Source organism: Oncorhynchus tshawytscha, linkage group LG12 (assembly GCF_018296145.1).
Source record: "Oncorhynchus tshawytscha isolate Ot180627B linkage group LG12, Otsh_v2.0, whole genome shotgun sequence".
In the NCBI taxonomy this organism is placed as follows: Eukaryota; Metazoa; Chordata; class Actinopteri; order Salmoniformes; family Salmonidae; genus Oncorhynchus; species Oncorhynchus tshawytscha.
The window spans coordinates 70193941-70212791 of record NC_056440.1 but is presented as its reverse complement, the minus strand read 5'-3'; the positions used below and the strand labels follow the sequence as shown (position 1 = coordinate 70212791).

The window sequence follows — 18851 nt, the reverse complement described above, 5'->3', positions numbered from 1 at the left end:
GTTAATAGTTTCAGTTCTAAACATTAGTTTGATTGCACTGCTTTGACTTCATCAGACTGTGACCTTTAAAGCCACTAAATAAAACCCCTTATCACAATAGAGTTAAAACAGCACCTAAGTGGTATATTGAGTTAGGACTGATTGGCTTGAAATTGTTCTCTCTCAGCTCCCTTTTCATCTTTAGTGTCGGAAATCACTGTTTTCCTGTTGTCTGAATGGGCTTTTACATTTACCTTCTCTCTCCAGGCTCTGATAGGATTTCTTTGTTTACTGGCTGTCTTTCCCATGGGAATGAGACTGGATTTCAAGTGCAATGCTGAGTGTGAACCAACCATTCTGCATTCCTATGTATAGTAGACAGGCAGCAGAATCACTACCTGATGTGATGGGAGGCTGTTTACAATAAAAACCATACCGCCCATGTCTTTTTCAAGGTCCCGTGCATGGAGTAGATGTGTGAATACAAAGAACAACATCAGGCAGTCTTTGGAAAGTATTTTAAAAGTTAAATAACAATATTTTAACTCGGGACTGACTATTATGAGTGAGATAGAACAGGAAATTCAGCCATAAAAAAAATACTTCAAACACAACACCAAAATAAAAGTGAGAAAGTGATCCTGAGAGTGTCTGTCTGGGCTTCTGTTGTATGTGACCGTACCATAAGTAGACAGGGGTTGGAGAAGAATATAGCCTGGGATACGCAATGAATATCGCTTTGTTTCACTTCACTAAAACAATAGTAAAAGCCATATTCTGTGTGTTTTCCAGGCTAAGTAAGTTCGAGGTCTTTCCAGAGGCCCAATCCACCAGTGTAATATTTGCTCCTGTCCAGTGGAGACTATTGGTCGTAGACCCTGCCCCTTTCCCAGCAGCCCCAACCCAGCGGTGTTGGAGGGCCATTGGCTGTTTATCATAAACAGCCCAGCAAGGTCCATCTGCTTTGATTTTATTTAGCATTCTCCCCCAGGGCCTCTGAGCTGGAGTGAGAATAACAATACTTGAGCCCATCTGCTCCTGAAGTACCAGTCCCGGCTAAATTATCACACGCTACGAGCGGCTGGCATATGCTGTGGCATTAAGATACAAGAGGGCATTGTGGCGCCAGCTGTTGTGTTGACAAATACTTATCTGGCACTTCTGAAGTCAGCTTGCTAAGCTGGTTTCAAGTTTGACTAAAAACTAAATGGGTGTAAGGTGTGTAAGAGGGTTCCTGTGGGAGAAATGTATAATACAGGCGGATTTCTCTTTGTTGCTAAGTGTCTGGGGAATTGGGTCATAGGGTATATGGAACTTAATCCCAACATACAGGCCACGGGGATAATAACAATAAAAAGCCAGTCACACAATTGGTCAAACAAACTGCCATCTTAAAACTGATCTGTCATTCTTTATTGTTAAGAATATTGCACCCAATTTGTATTTATTTCCTGGACAGCGGATGATTGACTGTTGTTTTGAAGAGGCCTAGACTGGGGCCCATATTGTAATAAGCTTATGACTAAAGGCATAAACCCACTTGCTCACACATTGTCAACTACTCAAACACCGATGAGAGACTTTTCTCAAGAGCTTGAAATGCTGCAGCCCTCACAGACAGGCACTGCAAGTCACTCACTAAGCTGGAAATGTAGCCATGCACCCGCTGGGCACACACTGGTTGAATCAACGTTGATTCCACACCCTTTCAATAAAATACCATTTGACCACGTGGAATAAACATTGAATTGATGTCTGTGCCCAGTGAGTTATGACTAACTCAAAAAGCATACCCTTTTCCCCATTTTAACAATGATTAATCAGAGATATGTTTAAAACATGTAAAGTATTTCTGCCTTTTCCAGTAGACTGTAGTTTGAGGTGATAAAGAGAAGAAAATAGAACCTTGTGTTAATGTGCTGTCTGGGCCTCAAGCTTCCTGTCGGACCAGCGTCCAGCTGCTGTGTCTCTGCCCACGGGGAGGTTAGTCCCATCTGCACCCCGTCTCTCTGACAAACACATCGACCAGAGCAGAATCCCCGCTGTGCTGAGCCCCTGCAGAGAGACACCATGCTAATGAGACCTGCACCTCTGTGACAGGTGAGGACACGGACACACACCAGAGTCGTCATTAAGCTACACGACACGCGTACCCCAATGCACTCTCACTAAGATGCACAAAACAAAGCTAACTGCCAGGCACATGGCAAACATCTTCAACACACAAATAAACACTTTTCATACTTTTCAAAACAGGGGTTTTAATTTAGTTAACATTTACGAGAACAGCACTGACATTAATTTCCATCCGTTATATACGTTTTATACTTTACAGATAGATGCACAAGTCAATATTCATAGATATCCATATCAGAGACTCACAGGCTCCCATGGAGTAAAGAAAGTCCTCCTGTCTGTCTGTGACGAGCATTAAACTTCAGCAGTGCAGAAACAAGCACACACAGTAATAATGTCCCCTTTGAGGGTCCCTGGGAAAACAATCACAATGGGGCTTTGTGGAGGTTGTAGTCATCTGGAAACCAGCATTGAACCTCCCAATCAGGCCTACATCATGACAAACTACACTACCCAGCATGCCACTGGTGGTAACATTCAGTAGTATTAATGGGACGGCATGAATCACAAGAACTCACTTCAATATCTGGTGAGAGATGGGAGGACGAGTTCCAGATAGCTTATATTTAATATTTTTTTTATTTAAATTTTCTTCAAAAAATTTAAATACGAGAATGTAAATATATTCAGATTAAAATATAATTAGGAATATACTGTATTTTAAAGTTACTTGATTTTGAGCCACGGTTGGGGAGTTGACTGTCACAAATGTATGAAAAAGACACAAAAGGCATATACTGTTTGTCTCATCAGATAGATAAGTATTGAGAATGACAAATGCCAAGCAGGGGTTTGCTATGTCTTAAGTGCAGTTAAAAGTTTAGACATTAAATAATTTTGTTTTCTGACACACAACTCCTTGAGACTTACAAAACAGAAAAATCTAAATGTAAAATTTCAGTTGAATTTTTCCACAAACTGTTAATTCAAAAACACCTGCCAGGCTTTAGAGTACCTGACCTGTCCTCTGACTGCATGGAGACCTGTCATACAGCCACCTTTACCATATATCCATTTGGAACACACACACACTTTCATGAAATCTACAAGGTATAATAGGGAAATATGCCAAGTATTCTGGTTGAGCCTAATGCTATATTCGGTTGACACAAATATACTGTTGGTGGTGGTACACATCTGACATAATGGATCATGGTACTAAGGAGGTGTTAAGACAAGCTGTTTAAACCGTATACAGTTGGTTGAGGGTTTTGAACATGGCATTATTTCCACTATGAGTTGAATTATGGAGCGCTCCCATCTCTTACACTGATTAAGAAAAGCAGGACTCCCCCTGCTTTAGGTAAATGAGGTGGCCTCTGTCCTTCCATTAACATGGCTTGTTTTTGTTTCGCATGTTTGGTCAGCCGAGGCGAGCATGCCGTCCCCCTCTCTCTCTCTCCTCTTCCGCTCCGCAGGAAGGGAATAATATTCAGCGGACTTCTCGTGTCTCCATCGACCGCCGTCCCCCACCACTCAGCTACGAGGCACAGGGAAGCTACTGACGTCAAGATCAGCTTGTTTTGTTGTTCACCACAGAGGGAAAACAAGAACAACAACACTTCAACAAATGCACAGTGCAAATAAGCTTTTCTCTTTTATATAGTCTTCACTTTGGGCAGAGTAGACTGAGGAGACAGGGGCAGGCATTGAGAAGGAGGTGGGGACACAGGGAGAGAGCTCTGGACTGCAGCTCTGCCGTCTGTCTATCTGTCTGTCTGGGAGTCTCCTTCCCCAGGGGCTCTACTTGTACAGGCTCATGGTGGGGCTCTGGTACATGCACATGTAGGCGTCACACAGCAGACGGCGGGCCTGGCCCTGGATGCTCTTGGGGTCCAGGGCGTGCAGCTCCTCAGGGGTCATCTTCAGATAGGCCCCCACCTCCGGACATGGAGACACCTGGGGGATGTTGAAGCCATTCTGCCCTCCTGTGGAACAACAAACGCAGACAGAGCACTCAGATCTGTGGTATTAAAGCAATGGCAAGTGTTCTAGTTATAGTTCTATGTAATATAATTTCTGTGTGTGAATTAATCCCAAATATTTACTATGGAGCTGAATATCTATTCATAATTATGAACAATGAGACAAATGGCCAATTTCAGAAAAATAGTTGCTTTGACAGTTCATAATAACTTTGTAAATGATTCAAAATATTGCTTCCCCCACAACAACAAAAAACGATCCAATAACTTTTTCTCTCCATACCGTCGCGGTCGGCCATACTGTCGAAGAAGAGCCATGCGGAGTCTTGGTGGCCGTACTTGACGAAGGCCACGTAGTGACTGGTCTCTATGCAGAGCACGGCGAACAGCTCCATCCGCTGACGAGGGTAGCTACCCTGCCGCCACACACCCTCCTGCAGTTCCTTGGGGACGGACAACTTGCCGTGGCGATGGGCCTTCCTCCTCGGGTGGAGGTGAACCTGAGGGAACACATACACGTATGACATATAATGGTTGGAAATAAGTATTTACCTATTTCTTGGGGATTTTTTCAGTATTTCTAATCACTAGTTATAAAAATCGGTCTAATAACAGTTCTCACAGATCGATAGCAACTACAGAGTAAAGAATAAACTGGAGAATGACAAGTTTCACAATTCATTCGTTTAAAAGAAATCAATTGCACATATATTCACTGAGAGTTTGGCAAAAATATTCACAAATGTGCCTCAAAGTTCAAGGTAAATTTTGTCTTCATCTATAAGTTATTTAAGCAATAAGGCACGAGAGGGTGTTGTATATGGCCTATATACCACGGCTAATGGCTGTTCTTATGCACGACGCAAAGTGGAGTGGCTAGATACAGCCCATGGTATTTTGGTCACATATCACAAACCACGAGGCGCCTTATTGCTATTATAAACTGATTACCAATGTAATTAGAGGATCAAAAATAAATGTTTTGTCATACTCGTGGTATACGGTCTGATATACCACGGCTGTCAGCCAATCAGCATTCAGGGCTCAAACTACCCAGTATATAATACAACTTATTAACTCAGTCATTCCTTACATGAAACTCAGTCATTCCTTAGGACTTGTCTCCCCCAAGTGGATTGTACTGGAACTACACTGCTTTACAACTACTGCAAGTCCCTGATGAGATCCCCTTAGTTTCTATGTTGGTGAAATGGCACCCTCTGTCGGTTACCTGTGTATTGCATTTTTCACAGAACTGTTTTATCTTCCCGGCAGTGATGTCACCGTCCTCGTAGCACTCCCTGCATTCATACAGTGCCAGACCCCCGCAGATTCGACACTCCCTGGGAGCTGAGAGAGAAGCACAGGGTTGAGGGTTGACTATACACACCCACACACAGCCATATGTCGATGGAGAACAGTAGATTTATGATATGGAAAACAGTTATCACATTCAATAATGATAATCCAACTACATCCATATTCAAATAAAATAACGTTTTACGCACTGTCTTCAAGTAAGTCTGTGATGTCTAACTCCAGTGAGGGGAAGATCTTGTTGAACATCTTGAAGTCCTTCCCAAAGCGAGGCATCTGGATGATAAGGCAGGAAGGAGCCTGAACAGAGATAAGACGCATGAAGTCACCAAATCAAATTTTATTGGTCACATATATTTAGCAGATGTTATTGCGGGTGTAGCAAAATGCTTGTGCGCTCCAACAGTGCGGTAGTATCTAACAATTCACAACAACCTAAAAGTAAAAGAATGGAATTAAGAAATATCAGATCGAGCAATGTCGGAGTGGCATTGACTAAAATACAGTAGAATAGAATACAGTATATACATATGAGATGAGTAAAGTAGTATGTAAACATTATTAAATTGACTAGTGTTCCATTATTGAAGTGGCCAGTGATTCAAAGTCTATGTACAGTATATAGGGCAGCAGCCTCTTTTATTTGTATTTATTTAACTAGGCAAGTCAGTTAAGAAGAAATTCTTATTTACAATGACGGCCTACCCCGGTCAAACCCTAACGGCGCTGGGCCAATTGTGCGCCGCCCTATGGGACTCCCAATCACGGACGGTTGTGATACAGCCTGGAATCGAACCAGGATCAAAGGGAAAATTCTAGCACTGAGATGCCTTAGACCACTGTGCCACTTAGGAGCCTCTAACGTGCAGGGTTGAGTAACCAGGTGTAAGACTGATGGCCTTGAGATAGAAATTGTTTTTCAGTCTCTCGGTCCCAGCATTGATGCACCTGTACTGACCTCGCCTTCCGGATGATAGCCGTGTGAACAGGTGGTTGATGTCCTTGATGATATTTTTGGTCTTCTTGTGATATCGGGTGCTGTAGGTGTCCTGGAGGGCAGGTAGTTTGCCCCCGGTGAGGAGTTGGGCAGACCGCACCACCCTTTGGAGAGCCTTGCGGTTGAGGGCGGTGCAGCTGCAGTACCAGGCGATGATTTTGTGAGGGTTTTAGGGGCCAAGCCAAATTTCTTCAACCTCCTGAGGTTGAAGAGGAGCTGTTGCGCCTTCTTAACACAGTTTGTGGGAGGACAATTTCAGATCGTCGGTGATGTGTACGCCGAGGAACTTGAAGCTTTCCACCTTCTCCGCTGCGGTCCCAACGATGTGGATAGGAGCGTGCGCCCTCTGCTGTTTCCTGAAGTACACGATAAGCTCTTTTTTTTTTTTTTTTTTTTTTTGAGGTGAGGCTATTTTCCTGGCACCACACTCTCAGGGCCCTCACCTCCTCCCTGTAAGTCATCTTGTCATTGTTGGTAATCAGGCCTACTGTTGTGTTGTCTGAAAACTTGATGATTGAGTTGGAAGAGTGGGTGAACAGGGAGTAAAGGAAGGGGCTTAGCATGCACCCTTTGGGGCCTCTGTGTTGAGGATCAGTGAAGTGAAGGTGTTGTTTCCTACCTTCACCACCTGGGGCAGTGCGTCAGGAAGTCCAGGACCCATTTGCACAGGGTGGGGTTCAGACCCAGGGCCCTGAGCGAAATGATGAGCTTGGATGGTACTATGGTTTTGAATGCTGAGCTATAGTCAAAGAACAGCATTCTTACGTAGGTATTCCGCTTGTCTCGATGGGATAGGGCAGTGTGCAGTGTGATGGCGATTGCATTTTCTGTGAATCTATTGGGGCGGTAAGCAAATTGAAGTGGGTCCAGGGTGACAGGTAGGGTAGAGGTGATATGATCCTTAACTAGCCTCTCGAAGCACTTCATGATGACAGGCATTTAGTTCAGTTACCTTTGCTTTCTTGGGTACAGGAACAATGGTGGACATCGTCAAGCATGTGGGGACAGCAGACTGGGATAGGTAGAGATTGAATGTCCGTAAACACTCCAGCAAACTGGTCTGCGCATGCTCTGAGGACGCGGCTTGGGATGCCGTCTGGGCAGCCTTGCGAGGGTTAACACGCTTAAATGTCTTATTCATGTCGGCCACGAAGAACGAGAGCCCACAGTCCTTGGTAGCGGGCCACGTCGGTGGCACTGTGTTATCCTCAAAGCAGGTGAAGGTGTTTAGCTTGTCCGGAAGCAAGACAGTGTAGTCTGTTATTGTCTGTAGACCCTGCCACATACATCTCGTGTCTGAGCCGTTGAATTGCGACTCCACTGTCTCTATACTGACATTTTGCCTGTTTGATTGCCTTATGGAGGGAATAACTACACTGTATGTATTCAGCCATATTCCAAGTCACTTTACCCTGGTTAAATGCGGTGGTTCGCGCTATCATTTTTGCCCTGAGCTCATCTACTTTATTATCCAGAGACTGAACATTAGCGAGTAATATAAGCAGTGGATGGTGTGCACGCCTCCTGAGTCGGACTAGAATTCCACTCTAAATACCTCTTCTCCGCCGGCGGTGATTTGGAACAGGCTCTGGAATAAGTTCAATTGCCCTGGGGGGTACGAACAAAAGTTCCAATTCGGGAAAGTCGTATTCCTGGCCATAATGCTGGCGAGTTACCACCGTTCCGATATCCAAAAGTTATTATGGCTGTATGTAATAACACCCCAAAAAATTCTGGGCTAATAACGTAATAAATAACAGACAAAAAAAACAAAATACTGCAAAGTTGCTTTGGAGCTAGGAGCAGAGCTGCCATATCTGTCAGCACCATCTTACCTTACTGAGGAACAGCCGTTACATAAACAAATCCTGAATATAAAGCACTTGATTGGTGACAGCAGAGCAAACAACATCCAACTTAAATTCCACAAAAGAGAACTGTGTGTTTTCTACAAGCTACTAATCCTGCCAATTTCCCATAGTAGCTCAGCCTTTCATTGATTAACTCAGCTAATCATTAGAATTGATAGTCAAGTTGACTCTCCCTTCATGCTCCTAGAATGAATTGCTTCTTGATTGCAATCAGCAAATGATTCACCCCTGAGCAACACAACCACTGACAGACAGTCAGCCGGCCAGAAAGACATACAGACAGACAGGTCACCTCAGCAAACTTGAGGTCACTGTTGATGAAGGACCACTCTAGGAGCTGCTGGCTGGTTGGCACGCCCACTTTGTCCTTCTTATCCATGAAGATCTGGTAGAAGTAGCAGTCCTGAACCTTCTGACCTGCCGACCTAGACATGACAGACAAACAGGATATCATGTGTAATACATTAGAAATCATACTAATTTGAGCTCAGATTAGATGTATGTCTAAATATTCTTAAATGTATATACTATTAGCAGAAAGAGTTTAGAAAAGCAATATCAAGAGGATATGTTGAGGAGTATGTTTAATGTAGACTGACCTCAGCTTGAGTAAGGGGTCCACCCTCAATATGTGATGGAACAGAATATTGAGGAACTCCTCAGGATCTGTTAGGTGAACATTGAGTTTATAACACTTCGAACAAGTTCATGATATGTATAACAAAACCACAACACTTTAATATTTTGCTAAAGGCATTAGACACCTTTTTCTTCAGACGTGAACCCTGAGGCAGCTTCTACCTTCTCCAGTATCCTTCTGAGCTTCATCACTTTAGTGGCACACACATAGCCATGTCTACAAGACAAATAAAATAGACAAGACAAATCTCAGTTATGATAATTGGCTGGGTCTAGAAAACAAATTGAAGTGCTTATAAATGACATGTTAAGCATTGGTTTGCCACATGACATAACACTGAATGAATGTGTCTGAACAAAACACGAAGAGCAGTTTCCTACTTACATGCGCAGGGGGTTGACTATCTCTGTGCGTAGCAGCTCCTGTGTCTCTCGGTAATACTCTACGTCAGTCTTGGACCTCGGCCTCAGCAGAACTGTGTCCAGGACTGAGCTGAAGGAAAACAGGCTAAAGAGGGGAAAGGAGGGAAAGAGGAAAAAAAAACATGATGCAAAAATATACATTTATTTTCCCTGTTGAGACTAAAAAGCTCTCATGTTTCACATTTTTGACTACACTGGGCCTTTAACTACAGTCACATAGGAAAGAGGAGGTTAAGAACTCTATAATAATACACGCAAGGAAGAAGTGAAAACTCAGATCTCTCTCTTCTATGTCCTCACCAGAAGAGTGTGGAGTCCAGGTAGCAGGAGTTGTAGTGTCCCTGGATACCTTTCTTCTTGCCCACCATGATGTCTAGACCGTCATTCTCAGTGCGTGGAGGAGTGTTCTCATGCACCACCTCACTCAGATAACCCCCGAAAGCTGGACAGACACAAACAGAGAAGTTTTAAGTTGACAATCCTGGGCAGGACTGCTTAGCTGGGTGGAAATGTCCCTGTATAGCCTTTACCCGTCCAATCCTAGGGAGTACCTAGAATAGGGGCTACGGGTCAATTTGTAATTCAGCGCAGGACTGACAGGGGACACCAGTGACTCACCGATAGAGTTGCATCTCTCTATGGGGTTGGAGGAGTGGTGTAGGGAGGGGAAACGGGAGTCAGGCCGGCAGCATTTCAGCTTCACAAACAGGGCCTTCTTGGGCGCGCAGCTGAAGTAGCGGGTACCTTGAAAGGTGCCATCTGTACAGCCAACACACTCTTCCTCCTGAGAGAGCAGAACCAGACAAGGCCATCATGATGTTATGAGTGCAGTTACCTGTATGCTATTACACCAAACATATAGCTCGTAATGATACTGGATTTGGATGATTCTACCATTCAATTTATCAAATGTTGGTTTCTCTGAAGTTTTCCTTAAATTCTTAGTTCACTTGCTGTGACAATGTTATTGGGAAAAACACAAGACAAAACAGCCAGGTCTCAGAGGCGACAAAGAGACAATCCTTCCAGTCAGTGTAATGATCTCTCACCAGCTCCAGGCCAGCCAGTGGCTCTGGTAGTCCCGGGGGCAGCCCCACCCAGCGGATGACCCCACACAGGGGCGGGTTCTCCTTCACCTCCACCAGGGACCCAACCTCCAGACCAGGCATACCCCCACCCCCGCGAGAGCTGGGAGGTGAGGGGGGCTGCGGAGAGGGAGGGGTAGGGGACGGGGGCTCTGGCATCTGCATCTGCTCTCCCATCACTGACTGCACGGAGAGGGAGAGGGGTCCATGGCTCATGCTGCCATTGGGCCCCGTCTTACGGCTCAGGCTGAAGGGCAGGGAATGGAACTTGTTGTCATTGGACAAGGAAGCAGAGGGCGGGGCCCTGGTAGGAGGTGTGGCTTCATTGAAGTCAGGGGGCGTGTCTGTGAGGGACTTGGCAGGGTCCTCCCCGACTGCAGAGGAAAACAACAATCAATTTTCACTGCAGCAGACATTACACTGACAGAGCATCTAGCATTGTGGACTCATCAGATATTAATTTGACTTTTTTGCCAACGTTGTGAATAGGGAGTGTGCAGGTGGTGTCACAGCTTCATATCAGCATTAGCAAACCAAATGTAACGTTGGCTTATAAACACTTTCACTATAAAGTGGATACACATTTTTACATTCACTGTAAACACAACCACAAAATGTACCTTGTGTGACAAGGACTTTATTTACCTCCCATGGGAGTTGAAAAATGTAAATATTTGTGTCACTGTGAGAATGTGTCGAGAAAATCTAAATGCCTCCACATGGAGACAGCCACAAGAGATGAGTCATAAGATCATCACGTCACCAATGGAAAATACAATACACCATCAAATATGAATATGATGGACCTGAACATATGGGTAAGAATGCAGTGATGAAAAACAAAACAGAGGTGATGAAACAGCTGTGACCGGACTTCTCTCATTCCTGCGACATAGAGGAGTCATCTCCACTGGGTCTTCCTCACCCTAGAGTCCACTGATAGCTCCATAACTTTACACACAGGCTTTACATGACTCAATCATTTTCAATACCCTTGGTTTCACTTGTGTAATTATCCATTCATCACCACCACGCTGTAAGGAACATGATCTTTGACCCCATGTAAACTACCCCACCCATGAAACATATCCACATGACCTCACTTAAACCAAGTACTGAAGGCTTACAGGAAAATATCAAGAATAAAGTACAGTACTTTACCTAATTTAATTATTCTCAGGGAGAAAAAAATGCAAGACATTATTAAAAGCCTTTTTGTGATTTGATAAAGACCATGCCACAACAATTACACCATGCAGTTGGACCGCACAGTTAATGGGAATGAGTAGATAGAGGACTCTCAGTGAAGGGTGTTGATCAGGGCCAGGACAATACCAGTATCACGAACACAAAGCAGATTTAACTTCTGTAGAAAAACAATACTCATTATGTTGTCATCCAGTCACATGCATTTATTTTCCCAGCTATAGAACACACTATTTTACATACAGCAGGTATTTTAAAAAGGACCAAAAGAGTTTGATCTGCTTCCTGTTTTTATTTTTGCCATGGAAAAAATATCTACATACTGGTATTGTCACAGCCCTAGTCTTGATAGCAAGCTTTTTTAATCAAGTTAAAGATCAAACGCATTCTTTATTTGTTCACTGATTGGTAAATGAATACTGTAGAACAACCATGCATTAACAGGACCCTGCTATCAAGACAGATGGGAGTCTCAGTACTGTATCTTGCTGGGGCTTTACCTTCATCAATGTACCATGTGCTTTTGGATTTGGCATGGACTGGGTGGTCAACAGAACTGCCATTTAAAGTATAATACAACTCTGACTTGCTTCTACTCCCACACTGAAGACCTAAGCCTGGAGATAACACAAGTCAACAGAGAAACAGAAAGCAGGTATGTGTTTGCTGCAATAGAGGCTGCTGGGGGGAGAACGGCTCATAATAACGGCTGGAATGGAGTAAATGGAATGGTATCAAACCCATGAAAACCATGTTTTTCAATACCATTCCATTTGCTCCAATGCAGCCATTATTATGAGGCGTTCTTTAATGACAGCAGGATAGGTGGGGAGAGGAGGGAGAGAGAAAGGCATAGAGAGAGGGAACGGAGGCAGATAGTCAGCACACTGTGCAGGTCAGTAGCCATGCAAGGAACAATGGTTCAGTAACTCTCACCACTCCAAACCATTAACATCAGCTCTGGAATCCAAATGGACCATTCACGCAAATGGAATCTGGCTAAACTTCAATTTTCCAAAATTTAGTCATCATGCCTCATTGATATGATTTCCCTCACAACATTCCAGATGAGATTTCCCTCACAACATTCCAGATATGATTTCCCTCACAACATTCCAGATATGATTTCCCTCACAACATTCCAGATATGATTTCCCTCACAACATTCCAGATATGATTTCCCTCACAACATTCCAATGACAGAAACCTCAACCAATATCACATCAGCACACTAACACCATGTTAAAGTGTTATAGTGTTAGCTAGTACATGCACTTGACGCCAGCAGCAGTACCTTTGCTCTTTGGTTTGCTTTGGCCAGAGGAGGACTTGTCACTGCTGCTGCCTCTGGGGGTAAAACTGTGCTTCTGCAGCCTCTGGTCCTGCATGGAGTACTCTGCAAACAAACAGTTCAGTATAACAACAGTGTGGAACAACGCTGATATACCCATCCCCCCATGCTAAAACCCTACAGCGCACAGCTGTGTGTCTTGTTGCAGGTGCTGGCAGAGATATATATACATACATACATACATACATACATACATACACAGTGAGGGGGAAAAAGTATTTGATCCCCTGCTGATTTTGTACGTTTGCCCACTGACAAAGAAATTATCAGTCTATAACAACAAAGAAAAATCCAGAAAAAAACATGAAATATATGTTATAAATTGATTTGCATTTTAATGAGGGAAATAAGTATTTGACCCCCTCTCAATCAGAAAGATTTCTGGCTCCCAGGTGTCTTTTATACAGGTAACAAGCTGAGATTATGAGCACTCCCTTTAAGAGTGTGCTCCTAATCTCAGCTCGTTACCTGTATAAAGGACACCTGTCCACAGAAGCAATCAATCAATCAGATTCCAAACTCTACACTATGGCCAAGACCAAATAGCTCTCCAAGGATGTCAGGGAGAAGATTGTAGACCGACACAAGGCTGGAATGGGCTACAAGACCATCGCCAAGCAGCTTGGTAAGAAGGTGACAACAGTTGGTTCGATTATTCGCAAATGGAAGAAACACAAAAGAACTGTCAATCTCCCTCGGCCTGGGGCTCCATGCAAGGTCTCACCTCGTGGAGTTGCAATGATCATGAGGAATCAGCCCAGAACTACACGGGAGGATCTTGTCAATGATCTCAAGGCAGCTGGGATCATAGTCACCTAGAAAACAATTGGTAACACTACGCCGTGAAGGACTGAAATCCTGCAGCGCCCGCAAGGTCTCCCTGCTCAAGAAAGCACATATACATGCCCGTATGAAGTTTGCCAATGAACATCTGAATGATTAAGAGGGCAACTGGGTGAAAGTGTTGTGGTCAGATGAGACCAAAATGAAGCTCTTTGGCATCAACTCAACTCGCCATGTTTGGAGGAGGAGGAATACTGCCTATGACCCCAAGAACACTGTCCCCACCGTCAAATATGGAGGTGGAAACATGCTTTGGGGGTGTTTTTCTGCTAAGTGGACAGGACAACTTCACTGCATCAAAGGGACGATGGACGGGGCCATGTACCGTCAAATCATGGGTGAGAACCTCCTTCCCTCAGACAGGGCATTGAAAATGGGTCGTGGATGGGTATTCCAGCATGACAATGACCCAAAACACACGGCCAAGGCAACAAAGGAGTGGCTCAAGAAGAAGCACATTAAGGTCCTGGAGTGGCCTAACCAGTCTCCAGACCTTAATCCCATAGAAAATCTGTGGAGGGAGCTGAAGGTTCGAGTTGCCAAACGTCAGCCTCGAAACATTAATGATTTAGAGAAGATCTGCAAAGAGGAGTGGGACAAAATCCCTCCTGAGATGTGTGCAAACCTGATGGCCAACTACAAGAAACGTCTGACCTCTGTGATTGCCAATAAGGGTTGTGCCACCAAGTACTAAGTCATGTTTTGCAGAGGGGTAAAACACTTATTTCCCTCATTAAAATGCAAATCAATTTATAACATTATTGACATGCGTTTTTCTAGATGGTTTTGTTGCTATTCTGTCTCTCACTGTTCAAATAAACCTACCATTAAAATTATAGATTGATCATATCTTTGTCAGTGGGCAAACGTACAAAATCAGCAGGGGATCAAATACTTTTTTCACTGTATATATATATATATATATATATATATATATATATATATATATATATATATATATATACATACAGTGGGGCAAAAAAGTATTTAGTCAGCCACCAATTGTGCAAGTTCTCTCACTTAAAAAGATGAGGCCTGTAATTTTCATCATAGGTACACTTCAACTATGACAGACAAAATGAGAAGAAGAAAAAATTCCAGAAAATCACATTGTAGGATTTTTAATGAATTTATTTGCAAATTATGGTGGAAAATATGTATTTGGTCAATAACAAAAGTTTCTCAATACTTTGTTATATACCCTTTGTTGGCAATGACACAAACGTTTTCTGTAAGTCTTCACAAGGATTTCACACACTGTTGCTGTTATTTTGGCCCATTACTCCATGCTGGGCAACACGGACTTTCAATTCCCTCCAAAGATTTTCTATGGGGTTGAGATCTGGAGACTGGCTAGGCCACTCCAGGACCTTGAAATGCTTCTTACGAAGCCACTCCTTCGTTGCCCGGGCGGTGTGTTTGGGATCATTGTCATGCTGAAAGACCCAGCCACGTTTCATCTTCAATGCCCTTGCTGGTGGAAGGAGGTTTTCACTCAAAATCTCACGATACATGGCCCCATTCATTCTTTCCTTTACACGGATCAGTCGTCCTGGTCCCTTTGCAGAAAAACAGCCTCAAAGAATATTTCCACCCCCATGCTTCACAGTAGGTATGGTGTTCTTTGGATGCAACTCAGCATTCTTTGTCCTCCAAACACGACGAATTGAGTTTTTACCAAAAGGTTCTCCTTCTCCCAATCTTCTTCTGGATCATCCAAATGCTCTCTAGCAAACTTCAGACGGGCCTGGACATGTACTGGCTTAAGCAGGGGGACACGTCTGGCACTGCAGGATTTAAGTCCCTGGCGGCGTAGTGTGTTACTGGTGGTAGGCTTTGTTACTTTGGTCCCAGCTCTCTCCAGATCATTCACTAGGTCCCCCCGTGTGGTTCTGGGATTTTTGCTCACCGTTCTTGTGATCATTTTGACCCCACGGGGTGAGATCTTGCGTGGAGCCCCAGATCGAGGGAGATTATCAGTGGTCTTGTATGTCTTCCATTTCCTAATAATTGCTCCCACAGTTGATTTCTTCAAACCAAGCTGCTTACCTATTGCAGATTCAGTCTTCCCAGCCTGGTGCAGGTCTACAATTTTGTTTCTGGTGTTCTTTGACAGCTCTTTGGTCTTGGCCATAGTGGAGTTTGGAGTGTGACTGTTTGAGGTTGTGGACAGGTGTCTTTTATACTGATAACAAGTTCAAACAGGTGCCATTAATACAGGTAACGAGTGGAGGACAGAGGAGCTTCTTAAAGAAGAAGTTACAGGTCTGTGAGAGCCAGAAATCTTGCTTGTTTGTAGGTGACCAAATACTTATTTTCCACCGTAATTTGCAAATAAATTCATTAAAAATCCTACAATGTGATTTTCTGGAATTCTTTTCTCATTTTGTCTGTCATAGTTGAAGTGTACCCGTGTGTGTGTGTATATATATATATATATCCCCCATCATAACACCATTACAAAGTATAGGCCTAATAATGATTGGTGGCTGTGGAGCCTGGTAAAGCAGTGGGAAGGGCTTTATAATTGTGTAAAATACCGATATTTACTCAGTTAATCACAAAGACTGACGCAAAGTGAAAAGCATACTTTCACTCAATACCATAGACTTTAAGTACAAGTGAACATAATCAGTCTTAGGTTTCAGAGAGCAAAAAGCTTTTCAAAGAGAAAATGCATTAACGAAATATACGCCCCCTTCCCCCCACAACACACACACACGCTTCAAGTATGTCCAAGAAGACCAAGAACGTCAAAGCATCTGAAACATTGTTGGGGTTCAGAGTCAGACAACACATACAAACAAATCAATAAAACCAATGGCTAGAACAAGAGGCTGAGAGGAGCAGCATCTCACTTGACTTTCAAAAACAAGCAGAACCATCAAACAAAAGAGCCTCTGTTGCTGCTGCTGTTACTGCTGCCAGTAAAACACTAACACACAACACTCCAGTGTTCACTCACACCCACCACAAATACTACACTCATAACTGCCTGACTGACTATATGGCTAATAGGCAATACCTGAAGCTTCTTCAGTTATCATTTAGAGGATCCAAATAAGGGAGAGAATTTAAAAAATATATAGATTTGCACTTGATGAAATTGTAATAAATTGAAATAACTATATACATTTGATGTGAGGGAAAAAAGGAGAGAATAGACTACCGGACCACTGGACTCACCTGGCATTACGTCACAGATGGGGACTAGACGGGTGTGTTCCAGACTGGCGAAATTACACAGCAGCTTCCCATCGATAACACCATCCCAGTCCCCAATAGGATTGTCCTGGAAGAGCCGGAGACAGCAACCGATTACTGCTGCGGGCGTTCCTCATCTCCTAAAACCTGTACTTACAGTCCCAGTCTCAGCAGCAGTCCTGTCATCACTACGACAGCGCTTCTCTCTCCAGTCAACTACCTCCTCTACCCAGAAATGGTCTTCGGTCTGCTCTTCTCTCTCCAGTCAACTACCTCCTCTACCCAGTAATGGTCTTCTGTCTGCACTTGAACTCTCCTCTTAACCTTCCCTCTCTACATTTCTCAAATGTACCTCCCCGCGTCTCAAAACAGAGCGGTGCTTATTCCAATTCCCAGGAAGCAGGGTCAAAGTTCTCCAGTACTGGTTGCTCCACTCCACCACACTAATCTATGTACTATTGGAAGGTTGGCCCCATTGTTGGCAAAAATTTATCCAAATAAACAAAAACGTTATACAAATATAGCCTAACACTAAGCTGTTTTGTATATGGTGTGTCAGAGGGTTGTTGATGTTCCCTGTATGCTGGGCGAGGCTGGAGCAGAGTGAACGGAGCAGTGGACTCTCCTCTCCTTTCCTCGGCTGCCCGGCCAACCCGCTGGCCATGTGCCATGCTACTGGTCATACAGCCCAGTGCTGTAGCTGCGTCCCCAATGGCACCCTATTGCCTATTTAGTGCACTACATTTGGGCCCATTGGGCTCTAGTCAAAAGTAGTTCACTACATAGGGAATAGGGTGCCATTGGGGACGCATGCTGCAACTTTACCTCACTCCCCAGCTCCCCGCATGACTACTTCCCTTTGTGTGTGTCCCAGGCCAGAGTAGACTGAGTGGGCTCACTGCTGCTGCTACTACTAACAACCGGCAGTCAAATGCCTCTGTCATTATGCATGTTCCCTTTCCTTAACTGCTATGCCATCTGATTACATTGGCAATATCGACACCAGCAGCTGGCTAAATAAACATTATGAATTGCCTTTGCTTTTCTGGATAGACAATCAAATCATACAAACATTACAGGGGCTACTTGAACTAGCCTTTTACCTAACTTGAGATGTAATTTACAAATTGTTAGCCATGTTCTATAAATACACCATTATTATATATGTAGGGAGGACATTTTCCCTTTACATAGTGTTAAGGAGGAGAAGGTAACCTCCACTCTGACAGTATTTACATTGCCAGTCTGCCATTCTACAGCAGAAGGTTGTAGAGGTCCCACTCAGTAATGCCCCAGTATGGGACCAGCGTCTCAAGCCTTACCATGTCTACTCCCACATAGTACCCCAGGCTCTCGTTCCCAGGCAGCAGGTCACAGAAGATGATGGTTCCTCTCTCCGGCCCCTCTCTGGTCTGGACCAGGACCCTGGAGTTGATCTCCAGCTGATGGAAATCCATCTCCTCCTCCACCAGGGTGACGTGATCCACCTCTAGCTCTCCCAGCTCCTCTTCCTCGTCATCCCACAGCTCCAGCTTGTCCAGGGCCACGAACACCCCGCACTCATCCTCACAGCGGAACAGCTGTCGGCCTTGGTAGGAGCCCTCTGTGAAGCCCTGGCCTCTGCCCTCCTCCTAGGCATAGGTTACATACAGTATGTTAAACGTGGGATAACCTGTGAGTGCCAGTCGCATGTGGCTTACTCAGATACGCTAACCCTTCCCCTAATCCTTCACACAGTAATGCCAAATAATTTCCCTGACCCATAACCTCTTCCCTAACCCTTACCATCACTGGAAAAGCCTAGCACTGGGCTGAGCTGATACAAGAGGCATGAGCTGTCATTACAGTGAGGTGAGCTCAGCTACAGTAACTTGC

At 44.1% G+C, this 18851-nt stretch overlaps 1 protein-coding gene across 2 annotated transcripts in view; it reads right to left on the bottom strand.

The window, feature by feature from the left end:
* Positions 1–2220: 2220 nt before the first annotated feature.
* The window catches only part of cylda (cylindromatosis (turban tumor syndrome), a), a 29897-nt gene continuing 13266 nt past the window's right edge, over positions 2221–18851 (bottom strand). Inside the window, exons 5-19 of one of the 2 annotated variants that reach the window (XM_024440493.2) lie at positions 18299–18607; positions 16959–17064; positions 12873–12974; positions 12079–12195; positions 10337–10746; positions 9906–10071; positions 9588–9729; positions 9250–9372; positions 8990–9081; positions 8825–8891; positions 8518–8650; positions 5549–5657; positions 5272–5390; positions 4324–4540; positions 2221–4043 (exon numbers count right to left, since the gene is read on the bottom strand). In XM_024440493.2, the coding sequence (XP_024296261.1) occupies positions 3859–4043; positions 4324–4540; positions 5272–5390; positions 5549–5657; positions 8518–8650; positions 8825–8891; positions 8990–9081; positions 9250–9372; positions 9588–9729; positions 9906–10071; positions 10337–10746; positions 12079–12195; positions 12873–12974; positions 16959–17064; positions 18299–18607 (2397 nt within the window). In that variant the 3' untranslated portion in view covers positions 2221–3858. The remainder of the gene's footprint in view (positions 4044–4323; positions 4541–5271; positions 5391–5548; positions 5658–8517; positions 8651–8824; positions 8892–8989; positions 9082–9249; positions 9373–9587; positions 9730–9905; positions 10072–10336; positions 10747–12078; positions 12196–12872; positions 12975–16958; positions 17065–18298; positions 18608–18851) is intronic. The other variant, XM_024440494.2, reaches the window with a different exon arrangement.